General features: G+C 33.8%; 1 protein-coding gene across 1 annotated transcript; it reads right to left on the minus strand.

Annotated features, from left to right (window-relative positions):
- Positions 1–1,022: 1,022 nt before the first annotated feature.
- Positions 1,023–21,182, minus strand: LOC142617401 (putative RNA-dependent RNA polymerase 5). The gene is made up of 20 exons (XM_075790249.1): positions 20,448–21,182; positions 20,055–20,126; positions 19,698–19,812; positions 19,473–19,605; positions 18,652–18,726; positions 18,320–18,509; positions 17,333–17,492; positions 17,158–17,245; positions 16,882–17,025; positions 16,545–16,619; positions 16,361–16,432; positions 14,560–14,666; positions 9,798–9,946; positions 9,327–9,549; positions 7,830–8,055; positions 5,003–5,163; positions 3,328–3,493; positions 2,114–2,252; positions 1,611–1,774; positions 1,023–1,489 (listed from the first exon to the last, which is right to left on the minus strand). The coding sequence occupies exons 1-20, from the start codon at positions 20,845–20,847 to the stop codon at positions 1,253–1,255; spliced, it is 3,096 nt and encodes a 1,031-aa protein (XP_075646364.1). The 5' UTR covers positions 20,848–21,182; the 3' UTR covers positions 1,023–1,252.
- Between the last annotated feature and the right edge of the window lie 4,620 nt (positions 21,183–25,802).

Raw genomic sequence — 25,802 nt, forward strand, 5'->3', positions numbered from 1 at the left:
TAAGTTTACACAAAGAATGTTTAATTTTTCTATCATAAAAAATATTCTCATAGTCGAATAAATCATCTAGATCAAACAACTAATCAAGAAAACAATTCATTATAAGGTTATATGAAAGTTGCTTACCAACAAGTTGCCCGTAAGTTATGTATCTGCAGCAGTTATCCCTATTGTCTCCAAGCTTAAATAGCACCATCCTAACAAAGATATTTAGGAGTGCTTGTTGTATGTCACATAATACTTGCTAAGGTTTCTATCACTAGAATTGCTATTGTCTCATAAGTTAGCCACCAAACCAAAATAAGTCAAGCTCTAATGCCAATTAATGTCACGGAAGCATAAAGAAAACACACATGATACTCTCTTAAATGAAACAAAAACTAAAATGTTGGTTTCTAGTAATGAACCTCAAATCTACGAGTGGTTCCTTGAATTCACAAGATAATATTTTTTTAGAATCCACCATAAAAAGAAATAGACAAAGCCTGATGTGTTATTAATTTGAAAACTAAATTGCTTTTGGAAACTACAATACCTTAATTTGACTAAACAGCATTAAAAACACCTAAAATTAAGGAAATAATAACTAATATGAATGCTTGTAAACATGTGGCTTCTAATTTTAGAAAGAAGACATTTTGGGACATCTCATAGTCATAGTTCAAACACCTCGGGCCCAGTTAACGTTCGTTTGGAAACCTCCCAACCGATGAAATTCGAAAAAGTCAAGAATTGTTCAAATTTGGTTAGGGTGTTGAGAACAAGTTGAAGTCCAATCTAGCACTAACTGTTTTGGTGCTCTTGCACCCAGAAATTTTGACTTCATTAAGAGATTTACAGATGGTTATGTCAATAGGAACAAACATTTTTTTTTAGGAAACAAACTGTTAAACACACTCTTAATTACACACTCTCACCAAGTACGAACAAACATTGACTACGGTACCAATACGATTTTTACCGATATAGTGTCTTCAGACTTCACAAAGAAAATGGCAACACTCACACGGGAGAAGACATACTTCGACAATTTGAGGAGCAAAATATAACATACTATGTACTCATAATACATTTGTCATTTTCACTACGTGGAACCTAGACAATTTTAACCAGTTCTAGTTTTCTTTGGGCGACGTACCAAAAAATATACTATACATATGTTCTCTAGTCTCTACTTTTAAATAATATGTTACACTCGAAGACATTATTTTCTCTATGATGAACTACGATGAACTGTACAATTTTCCGTCAACTAATTAAATATCTCCCGTAAAACAGATCGGAGACAGACAAAGCACCTTTCATCTTGTTTCTTGGCATATAAGTTAAGGAGGGCTGAACCTGCAATCCTCCAAACAAAGAAACAATATTTGGCATCTCTTCGGTGATTAGCATAATCATAAGTGACGTGATATATTGCAAGAGCCTCATTGTAGACCTCATCTATCCCCCTTTTACACTCTTCAAATTCCGCAGCACCATACAATATCTACAATGAAATGAGTAGTAGTCAGCAAAGCAATAAAAAGGAAAGGGGTTTCTTCAACCTTCAGATTACTTTTCATGGGAGTGAATACTAAGAATGTAAGAAGCATAAGCTAAAGCATCACCATCTTATACTTCTTTATGACTTCATCAGCAGCCTCGTTTTTCCCCTCACAACCATTCTGCATGGCTGCGGTCATGTCCTGCCTATATTGCTCGTAGTGTTTCTTCCATTTGTCCGTGCAGGCTTCAGGGACTTCAACATCAAAACATGGAAGTTTCCGAACTTCTGAATGGTGCAAAGAAAACATATTACAATTTTTATTACATGATGCTCTCTGAATAGCACAAGAAAAGAAAGAAACTAACTTCTTTCAAAAGCCAATTCAATAATTTCATGAGTTTAAGGAACATATGATGTTCAAAACTTATCTATACAATTTTATCATTTTAATTAGAATACTGTAGAACATAATTTGAAGAAGAAAATTTGCCACTGAAGTCCCATCTTCTATCCTTTAAAACATTAGATTTACCATATCTTTTCTTATTCATTAAACAGTCTAGGGACCGCCATGGGGGAAAATTAATTGGAAAAAAGACTGCAATTGTAATAAAGAATCCTCACCTTTCATGGACTGATCTTCTGTTTGATATTTATTAACCGTATCATAAATTAAACCCAAAATTGATGTTGAATTGAAAGAATTATCCCTCTCCATGTAATGTGGAAACAATTCAGCCTTCAATTCTCTTGGAACTTCAATCTGCAAATAATAATAACAATAATTACTAATTTCTAGTTAGAATCAGTCACTACATGGCAACTTGGGAGATCAAGAATCAAGAACACAAAATAGCTAAATATAAATGTGGGCGTGGGTATCTACGTACACAGAATTCTAAAAACCACTAAGAGCTCCCAACAATATCCTATCATAAGATAACAACAAAGCCCTTTCAGATTTTGTCAATGTTCAAGTGTCCTTCATCACATCAAACCACCAAACACCTATTGATGAGATTGTTGCCTTTGATTTTGCCCACATTCATCAATATTCACACAAAGTTTTCTTTCCAGGCATCATTGGACCTCAAAATTCAAGAAAATACAGACACATTAGACAAGCAGGGGTTTTACTCTGGCAGAGTGTGCACAAGGCAGCACTCTATAACCTAATTCAAAAATGCTATTACTTAAGTAGAAGATATGGTTATAATCACCACATAGGTTGTTTGTAAATTGGCACAAGTCAAGCAATCAAAGAAGCCAACTATCATGACAAAACAATACCAGAAGTTTAGAGACTTCCATTGATTTTGGAATCCCAGATCAATTAGAAGAATAAATGAGGTGCAATAGAATTCCCAAGTGGTTGCAAAAATTAATCCTTTTGACACTTAATTCTGATGTAAAAAATCTAAAGACTGAAGTCCAATCCAACATATGCATCACTTTAATAGGAAAACCTTCAATTACTAGTTTGTTAATCAAAACTACTTAGATCAATTGACATATTCTGAACATCCTGGTTCACAAGTTTAAAGTCCTTGTTGGTCCACTTTTATTTAAATGGAGGAATCAAAGGAAAATAATTCTCATCTGTGCTATTTGCCACATGGCCTCAATGCAATCTACTGTAAAAACAATCTTTGAAGTTCACAAAAAGGAAAGGTAACCGGGTGGTAAGTTCTGAAAACTTCAGCCTGAGAAGGTCATGATATGAATAGTGGCAATCACTAGATATTCAGCCTAAATTCATACAGAACTACATTGCAACTGGTGCATAGTCACAGCTCCCTGAATATCTATCAAATGTTTAAAAACGATATAAAACTAACCTTTTGTCCACCCTTTTTGGGTGCATCTAAAGCATCATAATATATATCAATTAATTTTAGAATGTTCGCTTTCACACAAACTTTCTCTTCAGTACAATCCTCTCCCAGAATAAGAAGCCGATCCATCAGTGCCAACCAGCTATCTGCTGCCACACCTACAGCATAACTGTAAACAGAAGAAAGTAATTTGAATATAAGCATCATGACCTCATATTAATGAAAGTTCATATCAGCATACCATATTTTTTGCATAAGAAACAACTCAAAGAAAACACCATGCTAGGAACCATGGTCTCAAATAAGACAGATTATCCACTACTACCACATATTTTTTTTTTGGTGAGGTAATGAGGAAACCATCTAGGGAACACAGGTACAAGTACGGATACAACAAAGCAACACAGAAATTTTTGAAAAATTAGCCCTTATTAACCCTTACCTAGGAACCACGGGTATGGCACCCCAAATGAAGTATCCATGCTTCATGGGAAACCATTCAACATGATCATAGAAAGAAAAGAACATATTTATGGGGCCAATATTATATATTTATGCTCTTTTTGAAGGCCTTGCACGCTTGTTAACAATTAATAAGTTGGATAAATTAGTAAATCTTTTTATGGGGCCAATATCAAATATTTAATGTTTTAAGGGGTCTTTTAGAGAATAAGGTTGTAACCCTAGAAGTATATATAGACAAAGACAATCTAAGAGAGGAAACTACTCAAGGAGATAAGCTTGATGGCTCTATTGAGGTTAGAACCCAAGGAAACCTTTTTCTTCTCTACATCTTAAACCCATATAGAAATATCTGAAATTTTAGAATTTTGCTTAGGGTAACTAGCCAATTGTGAAACAGTATGAATTGCCCAAGGGTATTACTACGAAGCATTAAAAGGGTTAGGCCTGAATCTCCTAGATGGTTGATTATTATATTTATTTAGAGTCCGGTGTTAATTTCGTTGGATCCAAATGTCATATCCATAGTGTGGTTCATCTGCTGGAGTTCATAACAAGGTTATACAAAGGTTGATTTCCAGAAAGGTTGATCCAGCTTGTTAGGACTCAGTTATTTATTGTGTTGTCAAACTCACTCCCCCCCTTATCCCCCTTTCAAATTCTAAGAATGGATTTTGGTTCTTAGAATTTTCTTGTCATTAGTATTTTATGCACTTGAGATTGGACTTTATTTTCATTAATGTTTTGGAGACTATGGCATTTAGATTATCGATGGTAGTTGAATTTGATTTTACTTACTGATTATTTGAGGTTAGTTATGCTCTTTTTGAAGGCCTTGCACACTTGTTAAGTGAAACCTTTCAAAGTGCACGGCAGTTGCCACATGCATGTCCTCTTGGTTGGGTTGGGGGCATTACAATATGACTTCTATCTGATTTATGTTTAGCATTACAAATTGACACATAGCAGTTTTTAGAGATCCAACAGCAAGTTGAAACTTCAAAAGAGTAATCAATTTAAAAAAAAAAAAAATAAATTTCAAACAATATTTTTCCGCAACCTATACTTGTTCATTACAAAATAAAAAAAGTAGAATTTAGGACAATAATCAGAAAACATAGGGTACATAGTAGCCACAAGATAGTAAAGCTAAATGACATCTGCATAAACCTTCACATTTGAAACAAAAATTAAAGGTACAAGACAGAACACATACCTTGGCTGAAACCTGGTTGACAGGAATAGTTTAAAAAGCTCTTGTTCAAGTTCCATGGGTGAAAAATCAGTTGGCTTTTTAAGGGGGATAGCATTATTGGGCACTTTATGCACTGAATCAGATGGTGTCCAAGGTTCACTCACTTTAAAATGTTCCAATAGCTGAAGTAATTTCAATAATAAATGGTCAATGTAGAAAGAATCTAAATAATGTCAATTATAAATTGAAAAAGGTCCTAAACAGAAGCTTGAACCTTTGGTGTTGATTTGGCAAAATCTTAGCATTTTCTTCAAGATATTAACCTTATACCTAACCTACAATCATTTACCATTTTTTTATTTACTCAATGCATAAATGATTCAGTGTATATCAGTATCATTTTTTTTCCTTAAAAGATTTTGACACTTTTTTTTTAATGGAAGATACAGAAAAAGATTTTTCCACTTGAATAAGTGTTGAAAGTAACAATTTTTCAGTTTCACCACACAGCCTGAAATTAGAACTATTAAGCAACATAAACATATATCTTAAATTCTAAATCGGTGCCAAAACTGAGATGTCAATTTGGTGCAAAATGATATGTTCACAAGATCCATGATCTTCAGTTAAGGAGACTTAAATACTGTATAAGATCAAAGATCACGTTCTTACCGTGTTAATTAATGAAGATTTGATATGTAACCTTTTATTTCGTCAAATAGGCCAGGACATGCTATTGATGTCAAAAGTAAAAATATTTCAACATAGTTGACATCAAAAGTCATGCTTTACTTGTTTTATACTGTTCATGCTTAAAGTTAAAAACTTTGAAGACAACAATATTGGCAAGCCAATGTTTTACAGTTGAGCTGTCAATAAACAACATATTCACAATTTACAAAGTAATTGCATGGTAAATATTGGCTATGAGACAGAGTAATGAACACACGACGTAAGCAAATAATGCTTCCATGTAAAGTTAGAGACGTAATTGCTAGGTTTTAGATGTTGGTTAATTCCTTGTGATAAAACTAAAATTAAAAGTGTTTGCAATTGATGTAATTAAGTTAGCTTGAAATCATTTCAAGAAGCTACAAAGACTGCTGAAGAGATTTGAAGCTGAGAATTTTGCTTAATAAAAAAATCAAATACACGCAAGCAAAACCTTAAAGCAGACAAAAAATTTGCGAGATACTTGCTCAACTTTCGCTTGATGGAGATTGTGCAGAAAGTAGAAACATAATCCAAGTTCTGCTAGAAGAGGGATTCTTGCAAAAGTTTACCCCTACCTTGTGCATCTATATAAATCACATGTTGCACGACTAGATATGTCCACAGGTCAGAAGGGCTCAGGTTTTCCCTGAAACCATGACTCAACCCAATGGCAGCGGGTTGGAGAGAAGGCCAACTGATGCGGACCAAGCACCAGCGGGTTATCAGTTGATTGGGCCATTGGGTTTCACAGTCGGAGTTATGGGGTTATTAATTGGATATCTAGACAAGGGAACAAGAGGTCAACATGTAGAGAAACAACAACAGATGACGAGCATCTTGACCATCATGGTCGGATCCAGACTTCAGTAGCCAGATCTTGACCTCGACAAGTTGAGTGATGCCAGATCTTGAGCTCAACTACTATAACTCCAATGGCGTTTAAGACGGAAAAGGGAACAATTTGTCTGTCAGTAAGGAACTCCCAGTCTGTGACTCAGAGAGAGAGACAAACAATTGGTTAGGTCAGTTTCACCGGGTCTGGGAATCCAGGAACCCAAGACTCAAACCGAAAACTGAGCTCCCAAGACCCACCACTTGACCGCGTATGCAGTCGGAGCCAACCACAGGTCACCATGTCAGTCCAGGCAGGCAGGGTGGGTTGGGTTTTCCAGCCCTATGCACGATTTATTGCCCAAAGGAAGGCTGCATACCAGAGCTAATAGATTCAAATCTTGAAGCCTCCTCTCTTAAGCCAACCGAAATATCATGCGTACCCACTCATCTTGCGATTCCAAAGTGAGTAAATTAGAGGCTGCTTTGTAACCAGAGTTTGATTCTAGTGAGTTCACTGCTGCAAATCTTCAAGGGATTTTTTAAGAGTGTCGTAGTTCTGTTTGGTGTGGACGAGATGTTATTGGAGAAGATCCATATGGAAGAATGGGCTACTGTAGTTAGAAGGCAAACAAGGCATTTTCTAAGGTTACAATAGAGTCTAGATTCAAAGGTTTGAAAGTAGACTATTTTTAACTATTTCTTTTATAATGGATTTTCTAACAGGATTAGATCCCAGTAGTGGTTTTTACATTAAAGAGGTTTTTCAAAGGTTTTCCACTTTATCACCAAAATTTATGTGGCATTTACTACTTTGATTATTCTTGTTTTCATTTGGTGATTGGTTACTGTGGTTTAATAACTAAGTTGAATTATTTGATTGGAAATTATGTAACTTGTTGATATAATCTGCTGCAAATGTGATTCGGAGTCTAAATGAGATTTTTTCCAAGAACCAATTGAAAATCATTGAGTGAGATGCATGCAGGTACCTAAGAGAAACAAATGAAGAATTAAGGAGTGCTATATCAAGCTGAAACCACTACTTAGAGTAGCATTCAACAAGTTCAGACCCAAATGTTGGCATTGAATGAGGTTCACTGAAAAAGACAAATCCCTATGCATATGTGCAATGCAAATTACTGAAACATAAGAAAAGCAACCATAGATACCATTATACTAATATACTGAAAAGAGTGTAGGACAAGTGTTTAGAACTGAGATTATACCAACTATCAAGGGGGCGAAATTTTCAGATAAAAAGAAAAAATGCTCTGAAAGTAAAGTAAATGAAAATACCAACCTGAGGGTTTCTTGAGACCCAATACATGTCACCATCAAAATCACCACCTGCTATTTCGTCCCCCAAGGACCGTGGACCTTTACAAGGGAAGAATATGGCAAACTTTGCATTTCCAATGAAAGATTCTAAGGCCTTCACATAGGTAGCCTTTAAAACATGAATGTCGCCAAAGTGCAAACCAGGATTCCGGTACACTAATACCTTCCCCGAAATTTGTCCATTATCACTACATATATCGTTCAAAGAAAAAAAAATATTAAATAAGTACAAAAAGAGCCTAATTAATTGCCACTAAAGTTGTCAGGCATTGATTATAAAAGAAAAGATTAACATATGATAATTAAGAAAATAAAAAATGTATCCACTCGTGTGAATCTTCACAAATCAAAGTCTGATTAATAAGTCATTAACCCAACATATAACAAAAAAGCTTATAGATATCTGATACTACAATACTGTTGAGTAAGGTATCAGTAGCATACCACATAACAGTATGATCAAGATATAGACAATCTCTAAAACCTTTTATCATTAGAATGCAAAATTATTGTAATTTATCTTGTGATACTTTGAAAATTTTTTACAGTTTCTATACAATTGCAACTGTACTGATATTTTCAAATTCATATTAGACCTTTTTATAATGCAATTAAATTTACAACTTAAAGAAATCATGCCTAATCAAACACATCATTTAAAAAGATACGTATAAAGTTAAACTTAAGGTAGCAAACTATAAAGAACACATCATTTGCACATAATAATAATAATGAGGGTCCTTTTAACGGGTGCCCTTAGGACAATTGTTAATAAACCATTTTAGGAAATTTTTGACACCGCTTTCATGGGAAATATAAAAAGCCGTAAAAAAATTAATTGTTATTTTCTTTTCCAATAAAAAGTTTCTAAACATATTTCTTAAACCAATGCCCTTAGGGCATCCGTTAACTTTTCCCTAATAATAATACTAATAAAGTTGGGTCTAGTACATGATAGGAGAAGGTTAGAGAATTCCTCATTAGTTTTAGAAGAATCCCACGTTGGCAAGAAGAATCATAGGGAGGTCACTAATTATATTAAAAGTGATAGTCCCACATTGAAAAGGGAAAAAGTAAGGAGGTCTGTCACTCCTTGTAAAAGGAGTGGTGGTGTAGCTTTGATGTGTGTGTAAGGTTTATAAAGCAAAACTGTCTTGTGAGAGAGGTATAGACTATGCCTTGCCTACTGAGATAGTCTAAGGACACCTTTGATGTATTGGAGTTTTTTTGTGAAAGTTTACGCATGGTTGTAATTTCTACTATTAATGGTAAATTTTGGTTGTTGTTGCCCGTTAGTAGTGAAGTTTAAAAATCAGATGTAAGTATAACAAAGTAAATATTTAAAAATATCAGGAAATATAGCCAATTGATTTTTTTTAACTAGTAAATATAGCTTTTTTTCATAAACATGGTTGTTGAATATATACGAAACTGGAAAACGTCTAACAAGTATACGTACAGAATAACACAAACTTCATCACTTTCAAGTAGCCCAGTGGGATCAACAGTCCCCATTAAATAGTAACATTCAGGTACATGAAGCTTTCCTCCTTTAAGGCTCTTCTTTTCCTCCTTCATCAGTATAGAGAGTCGATGTTGCAAACATGATTCATCAAGAGGAATCCCGCATAAAATCATTCTTGCCACACTAAAATCATCCATCTCCCCATGGTTAACAGAAACTGTATAAACAAAAAAGAATTGAAGGGGAGATCACTCAAGGACTACAAGTAAATGGAAGAGAAAAGTATTGGCATGAGATTTATCTTTAGCAAGATTTAATAAGAAGCAAATATAAATGTAAAAGTTAATTCCAGAATTCTAAATCAAAACCTAAGATTTTGCTTCCAATAAGGCCAGAAATTCTATTCTTAAAAAAGAAGATAAATTATGGCTACTCATAAGCTATAACCTTTAACAGGAAGACTACCTCTTAGTGCAGCACCCTTATTGGAGAAAACTCCATGAGCATCACTTAATGCATTTGCAAGTATATCCATGAAATATTCTTTTGGGACACCTCCATAGCTTAAAAGTGCAATCAAATTTCTTGATAGATATGTTCTCCTTGGCTGTTTGCTGGCAGAGTAGAACTGAAAATTAGACCACTTAAACGATAGAAACTAAAAACAGAAAAGCAGCACGTTCATTGAATCTAAGTTTCTCTTTCAGGAGAAATTTATATCATCAAACAGCCATACAAGCAAACCAGTGGCCACAATATCATATGATGAGATATTATGTCAATTATAAGCTCACTACTTACCAAAATAGTGGATGATGAGTCTGTCACATTCTCAACCACACCAAAGAAGAACTTTTTTTTTTAACAATAAAAGAAATGGTAAGTCAAATTTAAGTAGGGAACTTTTTGCATGATTAGCCTAGAAATCATAATCTCGGCCATCACTACTAGCATTTCTGCACACCAACATAGGCTGCAGTTTCTCAATGAATATTTCACATTTGCATGACCACTTCGCCACAATGAGGATTAACCCATGACCATGAGTTGCATATATGAACGAGAGTATCAATTTTTTGACAGAAACATGAAGTACCAGGCAATGCAATTACCAAATCATGACTTAAGTGTTTGTTACCTAGAAAATAGCCAAAGATTGTAAGTTATAGAAAAATAATAACTTTGTACAAGTTTCTTGACAAGAATGCCTAATACCTGTAGAATTAGAGGCATTTTGCAGGTGAATTCATAACTAGTCTCAAAAAAGTTCAAATATAGGGGGGACTTGGGTGCCATGTCCTCAAGTGTCCAACACATGAATCATCAAATATATGTGTTCTACAAATCTTAGCAATTGATTGTGTCCCTTAAAAATTATTGGTTTTGGAATTCTACTATTGAAAGGAGAAACATATAATATGACAATGCAGGAGGAGAGCATGTTTTCTTATCATCAGTTAAAAGGTTGTCACTGGGTATTGGCTACTTTCAGCAGAATTTAAGGTCATAGGGCTCTTACTTTTCAGGACAACAGGAAATGTAATTGTCTGTAGGGCTGTGTATCTTCTTTCACTGCCTCATGGTATAGGGCCAACAGAGTTTATACCTCTGTAGCGCAGAAAAGCGATAAAATGTGCTGTGTACTGTGCCGATACGTGTATGTCCGTGTCTAGCACATTTCCGGAAAGAAAAAACAATTCTTTGATTGGGACACAGCACGGAGACAGTCATTACACGTTCACAACAAGTTACTTTTTAAACCTTAGAATTTTGGGTGTGTTTCATTTAAACCTCAAATTTTCAAAATGTTTTATTTAAACCTTAAAGTTACTAAAGATGTTTTAATAAAATCTTATAGCTTCATATAGTTTTATTGAAACCTTAGTTTTTGGTAAGTTTCCTCTAGACCTCAAAGTTTGAAATAAAACTTCATTTAAGACAACTGATCACATGATATTGAATAGGGTTAACAGAAAAAATGTAATAGAAGGATTTCAAATTGATTACTCCATTGGTTATTGATTTCATCATTCCAAATGAATTTAATGATACGATGGGAAAGAAAGATTCTTTGTTCTTGATGCTTCCATAGGTGATTGAAGAGTTGGTGCAAGTTTCAAGTTTGAAGGATCTTATACTTCAACACTTTAAAACTCAAGGTCAAGTTTCTTCCAACCAGAGGAAAATGATGAAGCCATGGAAGATTAATTTGCTATTACTTTGCAAATTCACCCATCCAAGAATTATTTTATGGGGTCCACATGTGAAGTCCAATTGAACTGAAGGTCATGGAATTTTGATGGTCTAGGAATGAGTCTTTTAAGGTTAAAGTTAAAACAGAAACCTAATAAATACTTAACTTGGACCCAAAGAAAATAAACCTAAGATACTTTAAAATACCATAGAAGATTCTAAACTCAACTAAATTACCAAAATACCATTAATTCGTAGTAATTGCAAAAATTACGGATGTGCCCCTAAATATAAAATTGACCATAACTAATAAAATATAAACCCAAATTAAAAACTGTTTTATCCCTAAAAGAATCGTACTTAGACCATCAAAACCTCATGATCTTCACTTCAATTGGACTTCACACGATGGACCCCATAAAATAATTCTTGAATAGGTGAGGCTACTAGCAAATTAATCTTCCATGGCTTCACCATCCTCCTCCTGTTGGAAGAAACTTGACCTCGAGTTTTAAAGTCTTGAAGTATAAGAAACTTCAAACTTGAAACTTGCACCAACTCTTCAATCACCTTTGGACACATTAGGAACAAAAAGCTTTCTTTCCCATCGTCTCATTAAATTCATTTGGAATGATGAAATCAATAACTAAAGGAATATCCAACTTGAAATCCTTATTGAATTTATCTATGATAGTAGCATCAACATCTTCCTTCATCTTGATTTTTCCATGATCAATTTTATGTTCATCTTGCTCCTTTGTGATCTCCATTGCAAGAGCACCGATATCTTCCTTAGGCTTGACCTCTTGTTTTTGCTTTAGTTGTTCTAGTTGTTCTGCATTCATGGGCTTTAACACAATTTGTGCATTATTGAACATAAATATTGTTCTTTTCACTATGATATACATCTCAGTCACGGTACCTTGTATGATCTCAGATACGATTCCATTGGTAGCTTCAACCTCTCGACAGTAGCTGCAAAAACAATATTTTTGTCGCTGCCACCATCAATAATAATCATTCAAGCTTCAGTCCCACAACACACTATGGTCTTAAATATTAAAGTGGCTTCCAATCCTCCTCTGGCTTGGATGCAGCACGAATATGCCTAATAAGTGAAAGAAGAGAGGTATCTTCTTCTTCGAGATCATCATCATTCAAGGAACTTTAGTCTAACCCATAAAGTTCTTCCTGTGTTGCTATTCCATTAGGAAGTTTAAAAAATAAAATCTCCCAGCCTTTTCAAAGTATCTGTCATAGAGCATATTTCTTCAAGCATTGACATGATCCTAGATGAGAAATTTTTTTGAGTGGCGGAAGGTTTGTAGAATAAGACTTTAGCAAAGAACTCGTATTAGGATTTGAGTAGGATTTAGCTGAGATATCCAAATTGATGTAGGAAAAATTAGGGATTTGTCTACATATAGTTATGGTGGGTTTATGGTGGGTTTAAGATTAGGAAAGAAGAAGAATTAGAGAGAAATACAAGCTGTTCAGTAGCTGTATGAACAGTACATGTGAGCAGTAACTTTAGAAAGAGAAGAGATAAGGAGAAAGAATCAACGAGGGCCAACTTTCCTATTGCTTAAAACACTCAATTTTTATCAATCAACATTCTCCCTTTTGAATACATTGAGAACAATAACTCTTACTTGTACTAGTAGTATTAGGATTACTAGTTTGACTAATAAACCAAACCTAATAAATATTTAACCTGGCCCCAAAGAAAATAAATCTAAAGATACTTAAAATACCCTAGAAGATTCTAGACTTAACTAAATTACCAAAATACCCTTAATTTGCAGAAATTGTAGAAAGTACAGATTTGACCCTGCATATAAAATTGAAAAAAAAAAAAAAAAAACCCAAATTAAAAACTCTTTTAACCGTAAAAGATTGGTACTTAGACCATCAAAACCCCATTACCTACGGCTATGCCTGCCACTGCCAAGCTTAGATCAGAGAGCCATCCTTATTGCGTCAACCACGGTTAGTATCTCCATCCCTCTTTGCACTCTGTCTCTATTCGCATCTTCTGTCTTTTCTTCTTTTTTTCTTTTTTTTTTTCCTGTTTTATTTTTTGTTTCTCTTTCAATCTTTCGAATAAATATACTGAGTAGTGATTTTGATTAGGTTTTTTTATTATTGAGCTATGGTTTATGAGATTTATTATTATTATTAATTAATTGATAATGACATAATGTACAAAATATGAAATTATGCAGAATACTTACTAGCATTTTTATTTAATTATTTAATAGCATTATTTTATTAATCAATCTTTTATTGCCTTTAAATTAATTTAGATGTGTTTTCAAACATTTTATCATTGTTACTTATTTTTAAAACCTAAAATAAAATTAATTATGCCCAAAAATTTATAATATATACCTAAAAAAATATTAATTAATTAATTTTCATATCCCTATTGTGTTGACTCCTAATTTTTCAAGAAATGTTGTAGTGTCCCATGTCATGTCAGCTTCCAAGGTTTTTTTGACATGTAAAGATTTTTTGGAACTCAAGGGAAGTTCCATCTTACTACCACAGATAAAGATGGACACAAATTCCACACGTTTTTGCATTTGGCCAGAATTAGTGTAGGGTTTAATACCTTTCTCTTTTTTTCTTTTTCTTTTTTACGAGGGGGTTTAATACCTTTCTATGAATAAGATTCTCTTGAACTTTTAACATCTTCTAAATTGATTTGTTTACTTTATTTTCTTTTTATAAGTAAACTTAAAAATGGATTCATATTGTTGCCAGGCAAAGCTTGACTTTTCATCAAGCCTGCTAGGTAAACTTCCAACACCATGGACATTTCACCAATAAATATCGGGATAGACTATCAGGAATTAAGTCTCCCTTATACATGATTTTCCCATTCCCCATTTGAACCCGGAGCACATTTGATGGTTTCAAACAAAGGCCATTTTGAAAAATCAGATATAAGTGATAACTTATTAACAAGTACACATTAACTACAGAGAGCATAAAACTTCAAAATAGTATAGAAGTGTTAAATAATGAAAACCTTGTTCCCACTATCTCCAATGAATTCACCGTTCTGATGTTTGAAAGTTCTGGATCTGTCTCAACTTTAATCATTGAAGGTCGAACTTGAATTGTTCTAGGAGGAAGCTACAAAATTTGAATATAGAAAATGACCAAAGTATGCAATATTAAAAGCAGAAAAAGGAAACTAGATCAAAACCAGTCAGAAAAAAAATAAATAATAATAAAGACCATCACCAGCCAATCATTGCAGTCATTTAGGACATTTAATAACCAGAACATATTAGATACGAAAGCCGTCGCCAGAATTGTGTACACTGAAGTGAGAAGCATAGTGTATTACACTAACATTAGAGTATAAGTTGCTAAATTTTACAAAATTATTAGACACAGAGCTGCAAGTTGGAGGTTGAATGATACTGAATTATAAGAAGTTTTCATCGTGCGAGTATTAAACAGAAGTCAGAGGTGATTTCCACTAGCACTATAGCAGCCAAAAATAATATTTAATCAAACTAATCTAAAATTAGATATCTTCACAAGTGAGGCACATAGTTGATACATGGTTAAACTGTTAGAGTTACTGTTGTTATTTTTTCCATTCGCTTGTTATTACACATTAGCGAGGAGTATTCTAGTAATCTTGCCATATCGCAGTAATATAAATATGTGCTAACCTTTCTCTCTTTTCTCTGTCTCTCTAACTTCTCTTCCTCTTTCTTCTCTTTTAACCATAATTTTCATATTTTACAATTCAACTAAAACCAACAACATTAGAGTCATGTTGAAGTATTTTCTAATATGTTCCACTAATGTCCCAAGTCAAAATGTTCCACTCCATTAAAATATTTTGTTCCAATAAAAATCCAATGATAAGGTCATCAATCAAATGGGTCGTGAACAAACCAAGCTATGTTCGTGTACAAGCTCATAAGTATCAAGTTTGAGAAATCAAATTATTTTTGCTGATAATATAAATAGTCCATTTTGGAGTAAATGAACCTAATTTTTATACTTTCATAAACAAAAAATCATTCTACCTTATTAACTCAAATAATATAATTTTAATATAACTGAGTTATTAATTATTCGCATAGATTCGATATTGGATTGTGTACGTTCATAAGATATCAAATTATTTGTGTCATTTATTAATGATATAAATAGTCCATTTCATAGTAAAAAGTATATATAATTTTTAATAGTACACACTACACAGTAAATGAACCTAATTTTTATACTTTCATAACAAAAATCATTCTATCTTATTAACTCAAATTACATAATTTCAATATAATTTAGTTGTTAATTATTCACATAGATTTGCTAATGAACAAAATATTTTAGTCATGGTTGTTCAACAAAAAAATGAACCAAGCTTGAACATGTAATTTAGTTTGGTAAAGAGCTCGAACTCGACTCATGTTCAAAATAAAATTAAATGAATAATCTTAAACTTTTAAGACTCGACTTTGCTAAGCTCATTTGCAGCCCTATCCATCAGCACTAGCTTGGGGAAAAAAATTATAGTCTTGTTAGTCTCAGGAAGTGTGTTTAGGGTTAATTAATTTACCCTAACAACGCTGACTCAATATTTCTGCATCTGTGGTGTTAGGAGCATAATTGTTTTCAGTTAAAGTTGGATCCTTTGGAATTAAATCTTTCTTCAAGTAAGAACGAAGTCAACACTCATTCAATGCACATTACCTAACTTGGTGCATGAGAATAAAATAAGAAAAAGTATGGGGAATACCCATTTTGAATAAACAAAGCAATACAAATATAAGGAAATAGACAATTGAGTATGAAAAAGAGAGTACCTTTTTATTGACCAAAAGGGTTCCCTTAACAGCACAACCATTGTTAAAGAGACGAAACTGGATTAGCAAAGGCTGGAAAACAAATAATAATTGAAATGGGAATGAATTCCAAACCCAAAATAAACACACACACACTAGTAAAGGCTCAAAAAGAGAAGGAAACACCAGTTTTTGATCAACATACTGGTTCTTGAGCTTTAGATTCTTGCCGTTGCATTGCCAAAAGATTACTTTCAAGTTCAACAATTCTAGGATTTGTCTGACACTATTAAAGAGACCATTAAACAAATGATAAGTTATGTACACAAAAGATTAAAAGACATTCATTTTATAAAAAAATACATAAGATAAAACGATAATGAAATACAAAACATCCAGTCGGACCATGACATGAATTCAGATCATTTAACTCACAGAAACAGAAACTTAACAAACTGAGATCAGTTCGAAGAAACTAATTTTTCAATTCATTATTTTAATCTTTAGTCTACTTACAAGGAAACATATCTAAAATCACAAACCTCAACATTTTCATCCCTTGTGCGCTCTCCTCTGTGCACATTATTACAGCAAATCAAAGCTAAATCCTCAGATATGAAACCAGTTCCAGCTGTATGTATACAAGGTTTCTTAGGTTTTTCATAGACAACTTTACCATCTCGATCCTGCAGTTAACCCATAGAAAAAAAAGGGAAAAAATGCATATTGAAGAGAAATGGATAAGAAAAAAAATTTGAATTTAACCAAATTCATAGAAGACAAGAAATTTCATTGAAAAGATAATTCTAAGATCATACCATGCAAAGTACATCTTCAATTGTTTGGATATTAACAGATGCTAAATCAACTTCTACCTTTGTAGTCTTGGACAAGATCAGAGAAAACCTAACTTCGCAGTAAAAGTAACTTTCAAATCATTACAAAAAATTCTTAGATATGGCTCTCAAAAGACTCTTTGGATTGTCAACATACCTAGCCATATAATTGGCCACACTAGGCAATCGATGTGCATGCATGAATGAAGACCTTGCTTCATAAACCTTTTCAATTGACTCCATACGAATGAAAAAACACTTGACAGATGAAGAAGTTGGGTCTTTTTTCTTTCCTTCTTTGCCTCCATCCTTAAACACTAATCAATATAAAGAAAACATAAATTACACTAGATCTTTTAACAAGTCAAAATTGAAAAGACACATGTTCTATCTGTTAACATGTCACTGGCAACAAAATGATTAACTTAAATGATGTAGGAAGCATGAAAAATTATAGAATCTAGTAAGAAGGAAATATGCACTTCTACTTGAACCCATACTGGTCCTACTCCAGCAAGAGCAATTGACAAAACTCTTTAGACTTATTCTGTAATAAGTGTACCCATGCACAAAGCTCCCACTTTTTACAAGGTTTGGGAGAGGTGATTGGTAGACTGCTTTACACACCCCCCACCCCCTTTTTTTTGGAGATGCTGATTCCTGAGCTTGAACCCACGATAGCAAATAAACATTATACAAAATTGATACAATCCGTATAAAAAGAATTATGGAGGGATGAACTTGAATTTTCCTGCGCATGCGTCTGAAAGTGAATCTGTACATTCACACTCACACCAGAGTGCTAATTTCTGTTTTAGATAATTTAAAAGTCTTTCTTACTCTAACATGCTTTATAAACCCATGGTCTTTTTAAACAAGGACATCGCACTCATTAATTATCAAACTTGAGGAAGTCCATGCCTTTGATCAACAAGAAAAGTATAGTAGTAGAATATAAGGGTTCCGAGACTTGCTTTTAGATGTTTAATATTGAAATTAAAAAAAGTATCAAGGACACATCCTGATTTGACTGCTTCAGATCTATAGTACAGTTGGAATAGCAATGAAAAGTAACTGCAATAAAACAAAAACAAACCAAAATTTTAAAAGTTCATCTCTCCAAAAGCATTAAAAAAAGGCTCACCAAAAAACCGATAGCAATAAAAACCAACAGCAATGCCTTCTCTTGCAATCTTATTGTACATGGAATAAGAATCCCAGGAAATATCCAGTTGTCTCCTGTCTGCCACCTCTTCAGCAAACTTGACAACCAAAACATTCTCATCTCCTAAAACTCTTTGTAGGTGAGTTTTTGTTTGGTGCAAATATGGGCCCTGAAAATAGGTACACTTCCATGAGTTTAATTAGATTTGAAAGAACTCTTATCCTCAGAATAGACATCACTCATGTCATCATGAACATGCATCTGCAGGTGTTTGGGAATGTCCCTCTATATAGAGGATGGGGACAACAAACCTTGAACTTGTACTTCCCATCCAAAGAAACATGACAGTGATAAATGTGCGTCTTTTTCATGTCCCAATCAAGAGTCTGCAAGACACCAAAAATAGGAAAAGGTGAATTAGACAAATGCTGGAGTCGATACAAGGGAGGCTGCCACCAAAACATAGTTGTACAGCATTTTATCTCTCATAAGCTCAACGGTTAAATTGAAAATTAGTTTTAAATTTATCCACATTGCAGAAGATAATATTCCTTCCTTTTTCCTAATTCAATTGAATATATTCAATAGCTGAATTACCTCATTATAGTTTAGAAACATTTGACAAGATTGCATACAAAATGCTAATGGTAATAGGCAAGATGGCCCTAACCACAGTAACTGGACAATTGCTTAGGTTTATTCTCACTGAGAAAGGAATTTTAAATCAGGGCAACTTGCTACCACCACTCATTACAATTATTCTCCAAACTCTACGATATCACACAATTATAGATTATCTTAGGTTAAAACTCTCTCTCTCTCTCTCCTGTTTTGTTGGAAATTTCCTGATTAGTTGATCTAGAACATAAAAGCACACAACCAAAGAGTCCTAGACTCATATAAATTATTCAAGAATCACCCAGAAAATAGAAATGGAAGAGAATAAAGAATGCGCAAGCAGAATTTACTGATTCAGATAAGCAAAAACTCTTTTTTCCACCCAAAAAAAAAAAAAAACACGCAGCAAAGAAATTCAAGATTTTCTATTTTTAGCGGACTTCTCAAGGATTAAGAAATTAACCAAGACACAGTAACCATCACAGGTCAACAACAATAAGAACATAATATTCACCCTTCGTCGGTCTTCATAGTTGATGTACTTTTGTCCCAAGGCCTTCCAAACTCTTTCCTCAAAATCTACCATTCCTAAATGCTTTAAGGTTCTAATTTCGTCTGCAGATATTTCAACATGCTCGAGCTGGTTTCTGTATATAAAAAGAAAGGAAAAAAAAAAAAAAAAGCAGCTTAATATTCGGAGCTTATTATGCAGGAGGCCAAACAAGGAAGGAAAACTTACTCCCCGATGTAACTTAGGATTAGGAATGCCTTTCGGAACTCAAGCTCTCCCCAGGCCGCTAACTTGGGACTAACAGCATTTTCCAAACTCGAGGAGAATGAGCCTCTTAGGTACCCTTAAAATGGCATAGGAAAGTGAGAAATAGCATTACTTTTGAGCACAAAAAACGTAGCAACATAAAAATCATATAGCATTGTATGGTTTACAGTGTGAAGGAGAATCCCAGAAATACGACAGTGACAGTGAGTGTGAGTGTGAGTGTGAGTGTTATACATGTTAAAACTAGTTCATCCCCAACAAATAAAAACAGAAATTAGAATATCCAAGAAATAGACATGTGGAGGGTCAATGAAATACCATTTGCATTTGGTGAAGTCAAAGAGGCCTGGGACCATCTCTCCGGAATTGTGGATTGAGTAAGTGGACGACCTGCGCCCACAAAGATATACAGTTAATTAAGTTTACTTTAGTTTTGTTTTGTCACATCAAAATTGTTACAACTTTTTAGCATTGCTGATACATGTCTCAGTCAAAAAACATGGAGAGAGTGATAAATAAATTTCTTGTATTGTTGATTGTATGTGAATTAGATCACTATTCAATAACCACTAAAGCTTTGATCAAGAAACATTTTTCATTTCCTGGAAAAGAAAAAATCACAGTATTTCCTGTACCTCGTAAAAACTGGGCTCGCTCATTTATTAATTTGAAACAGGTAACAATCAAATGAATGAGAAGTGGATACCATACCTTGTTGTGTTGGAGGGTAGACGAGGCGGGATTGGGATTGGGATTGGGATTGGGATTGAGGGGCAGAGGGAGAGGGAGAGGAAGAGGAAGGACTGTGAAGCGGAGAGACGCGTGGTACTTTCTGAGGCGAGGGAGAGGGAGAGGGAGAGTGAGAGTGAGAGTGAGAGTGAGAGTGAGAGTGAGGTTGTTTGGCTCTTCGGATCATGAACATAATAAAGGCACTCAAGGTTTTCTTTATGGTCGAGGCCGCTATTATACTGAGCAAATTTACAGCCTCTTCCTCACCGAGCAACGCCAGCTCATGCCTCACCTCCGTTTCCGGCGGCGTCTGGTTCTGCTCCCTGCATATCTGCTGTATCAGTTGCTCCACCGCCTGCGGCAGCACCCAACCCTCCGCCATCACTTTCAAACTTCAAACTTCAACTTTAATTTTTGTGTGCGCTACTGCCTACTGCTTACTGCTTACTGCTTACTGCTGGAGAGACTTCGCGCGACTACGATTTCAATTTTTATTGTACGGATACGGTGAGTCCGAGTGTAGATGGTTACCGTGTTCTGTTTTTTAATCGACGGAATCCAGTCACACAGAGAGAGAGAGAGACTGTCGTCTGGACATATATATTTGTGGCCTCAACTGTCATGGTTTGGTATTGGTATTGGTATTGGTGGTGATGTACTGGACTTTTTTACTTTGTTTTGCTCTGATCATGCGGGAATATCTCACCCTGTCCGCACCCAATTTTCTCATTTGTTCTGCGTTTAATAAATGTATGAATTTATTACTAGTTTGAGGTCACGTCACTCAAAATCAGAGATATCAAAGCGTTTTTAAAATAAATTTTTTTTTTTGTTGCCCACAGTATCCTCAAAGCTTTCAACTAAAAATTAATCACTGTTCGCAACGGGTGAGCCCATAACGGGGTAAATCACTGGCCCAGAGAGTTTGTTTCAAAGTGCTGTTGCTGGGACTTAAACTAGAGAGCCCCTAGTCAAACCCCAGACAGCCACTTTGAGACCAAGTGCTCAACCACTTGGCCAACCCACTAGATTTTTAAAATAAATTTTAACATCACGTAAGGTACTACTACGAATAGAAAAGCAAAGGTCACGCTTCTCAAAAAAAAAAAGCAAAGGTCACGCTTCTCAAAAAAAAAAAAGCAAAGGTCACGGACAAAAAAGATAAAAGAGGAAAACGTTAAAAAAAAAAATGATACCCAGTTTCAGACTTTTTTTTTTTTTAATTTTAAAAATTTAATCATTAAATTTCATTTAATATGTACATCAAATTTTGTTCAAATTAGATATTATTTATTATTTGACCAATTAATTTATTTTTTATATAACTTTATATTACAACAATTTAAAATTATAATATTTATTTGATGACCTAATAATTTATCTTTAATTTTCTTGAAATTTTGTAAATATTAAGGATATAATAAAAATATGCAATCTAAAAGTTAAATTTTCAAAATTCACCTCAATACAAATATATAAAAAAATATATATATATATATATATATATATATAAAATGAATTTATAGGTTTCTCTCCAAATTTCGATACGTACATTTTAAATTCTAGCATAACAAAGTCACCAAAATTGAGATTCCATCGATAAAGAACATTTTTCTTTTTCTTTTTTTCTTTTTTTAGGAAATAAAGGATGCCTTTCAGTACCATGCCTTTTCGGATGATTGATTTGTTGTTACTTTGCTTCCTTCCTAAGTTTTGTACAGCTTTGTAAGTTTTTTTTTTTTTTTTGCTAATATTAAATTCTTAAGTAAATTGACCATGAATCCTTTACAATTTGAATAATTATCAATTTTTTTTTTTTTTTTGAGAAAACAATCATAAGACTTTTATTAATAAGACAGAAAATTTATGTCAACGATTACAAGATTGGTTGCATTGCCATGGATGTCTTCTAACCAAATTTAAGGTTCATACAAATGTTTCGCCAGTTTAGTGAGTTTGTTTGCTACTACATTACCATCACGCTTGACATGTGAGAAGGAAGCATTTCTCAAGGTTGATGCTAGGATCCTTGAGTCGTCAATTTATCTTTAATTTTCTTGAAATTTTGTAAATATTAAGGATATAATAAAAATATGCAATCTAGAAGTTAAATTTTCAAAATTCACACTCAATACAAATATATATATATATAATGAATTTATAGGTTTCTCTCCAAATTTCGATACGTACATTTTAAATTCTAGCATAACAAAGTCACCAAAATTGAGATTCCATAGATAAAGAACGTTTTTCTTTTTCTTTTTTTCTTTTTTTACGAAATAAAGGATGCCTTTCAGTACCATGCCTTTTCGGATGATTGATTTGTTGTTACTTTGCTTCCTTCCTAAGTTTTGTACAGCTTTGTAAGTTTTTTTTTTTTTTTTGCTAATATTAAATTCTTAAGTAAATTGACCATGAATCCTTTACAATTTGAATAATTATCAAATTTTTTTTTTTTTTTGAGAAAACAATCATAAGACTTTTATTAATAAGACAGAAAATTTATGTCAACGATTACAAGATTGGTTGCATTGCCATGGATGTCTTCTAACCAAATTTAAGGTTCATACAAATGTTTCGCCAGTTTAGCGAGTTTGTTTGCTACTACATTACCATCACGCTTGACATGTGAGAAGGAAGCATTTCTCAAGGTTGATGCTAGGATCCTTGAGTCGTCAATTTATCTTTAATTTTCTTGAAATTTTGTAAATATTAAGGATATAATAAAAATATGCAATCTAAAAGTTAAATTTTCAAAATTCACACTCAATACAAATATATATATATATATATATAATGAATTTATAGGTTTCTCTCCAAATTTCGATACGTACATTTTAAATTCTAGCATAACAAAGTCACCAAAATTGAGATTCCATCGATAAAGAACATTTTTCTTTTTCTTTTTTTCTTTTTTTAGGAAATAAAGGATGCCTTTCAGTACCATGCCTTTTCGGATGATTGATTTGTTGTTACTTTGCTTCCTTCCTAAGTTTTGTACAGCTTTGTAAGTTTTTTTTTTTTTTTGCTAATATTAAATTCTTAAGTAAATTGACCATGAATCCTTTACAATTTGAATAATTATCATTTTTTTTTTGTTGAGAAAACAGTCATAAGACTTTTATTAATAAGACAGAAAATTTATGTCAATGATTACAAGATTGATTGCATCGCCATGGATGTCTTCTAACCAAATTTAAGGTTCATACAAATGTTTCGCCAGTTTAGCGAGTTTGTTTGCTACTACATTACCATCACGCTTGACATGTGAGAAGGAAGCATTTCTCAAGGTTGATGCTAGGATCCTTGAGTCGTCAATTATATGTCCAAATGGGGCCAAGCAAGGCGCGTCTAAGGTGAGGTGATTGTATATAGTTCTAGAGTCTCCTTCAAAGATCACATCATGGATGCCTACCTCAATTGCAAATGAAATGGCCCTTCGACAAGCCAACGTGATGAGAATCAACAAGCATTCAAGGATCCTATGCATGTTCCAGTTGGGTCTATTACAAAAGCAAGATCCAAGAAGATCCAAGAAGCACTTAATGGGCTGATTCAAGAGATTTGGGCTGATTCTAACGCAGGATATTGCAAGCTTGGCCCAAAGGAAGATGAAAGTGTAGTAAATTTAATTCAAGCTATTTAGGGCTGATCTGGCTTAATTGGGAGTGATTTATGGCATGAATTAAAGGCTGATTGACTTTCCAGCTCTGTATCAGTTAAGGCAGATTTTTTCCTATTTTGGATCTGCTAATTTCAGACCAAATCAACTTTTATTTAGGGTTTTATTATTTAGTACGTTTTTTAGGTATTTTCCTTGTTTTTAGGTGCATTTAATACTTTTTAGGTCAAACTTGATTCCTCATATGGTAAGGTATCAATTAGGAGTTATTTTAGAATATATTTTCTTGTCTGTCAAGTTTTGTGGAGTCCTTAAATAGGCTCTGAAGTTTGTAAACGTTTTATAGATTATTGTTGAATAAAATTCAGAAAAGGTGAGGCTTTGCTCTCTTTTGGTTCTTCAAGAACTGTGAACTTATCAAGGATTCTTCCTTGTGGCGTTCAAACTTTATACCTTTGGTTCGTGATTCTTTATAATCATTGGGTCAATGTCAACTTATACCTTTGGTTCGCGTTTCTCTTATAAACGTTGGGTCAGGGTTTCTATCATAAATCTGATTTTTAGCTTTCCTGGGTTAAATATTCCAATATTTTTGTTGGGTCTCAAAGCGTGTCGATTGAGGTTCGCATCATTTGGTATCAGAGCACAGGTTCTAAAATCAGTTTTCTATCCCTTTATCTTTTGTTTCCTGTTATCATCCTATCCTGTTTCTGTTGTGTTCTTCATTCATCGTTCTTATTTTTTTGTTTTTGTTGAAGTGCACTAGGTTAAAATCGTGCACCCAGTTCCCAAAAAAAAAAAAAAAAAAAAAAAACGTGAAAAAAAAAGACATCTGAAAGGAAATAGCAAAAAAAAAAAAAAAAAAAAAAAATTTTGTAGTTTCAGTTCTCTCAGACCAAAATATTGTTTTTTTTTTTTGTCTTCTTCCTTTGATTTGGTATTTCTGTCATATCTTCTTACCATTGGTATTTGTTTTAACACTACAACTTGAATTTCTTGATCAAGTTTGTTAGTTCATTGCAGAACTGAAAAGGCGAAGCTACGAGTGGAAAAAGGCAAGAGAGTGTGAGACTAATATCGGGAAAAAGCCAATTTCAGAGTGAAACACGAGTGGGAGTGACATAATTTGAGTGCAAACACGTGAGGGAGTGTTGTGAGGAATTATTTCTAACAATTCTCTGTTGTTTCAAAAGTATGTCTTTCAGGTGTGAAACATCAAATAGGGAAGGAGGGGAGGAGTCGTCCATCATTTTACAGGCTATGCAACAACAATTTGAACGCATGAACGTGGTGTTTAATGAGATTCGGGATCGGATGGATAGGCAAGATACTGTTATTGCTACTTTGCGTGAGGAGCGTCCCCAAAGAGGCCCTAATGCTAGAAGGCAAGAAAGGCGTTCTCACATGAATGATTCTAATGACTACCACGAGGATGAGTTTGGAGATGAAGAAGATTAAGCTTCACTGAACAATGAAGGCAGGTTTGTGCCAAGGAGAGAAAGGCGTGGTGGAGGTTTCCGAAGAGATCCAAGATGGCAAGATGGGACTGATAGGAACCTAGGAAGCATAAAAATGAAGATACCCACATTCCAAGGGAAAAATGATCCAGAAGCATACTTGGAGTGGGAGAAGAAAGTGGAGTTAATCTTTGAGTGCCACAACTACTCCGAGGAGAAAAAGGTAAAACTCGCTGTCATTGAGTTTACTGACTATGC

Source organism: Castanea sativa, chromosome 1, assembly GCF_040712315.1.
Source record: "Castanea sativa cultivar Marrone di Chiusa Pesio chromosome 1, ASM4071231v1".
Lineage (NCBI taxonomy): Eukaryota > Viridiplantae > Streptophyta > Magnoliopsida > Fagales > Fagaceae > Castanea > Castanea sativa.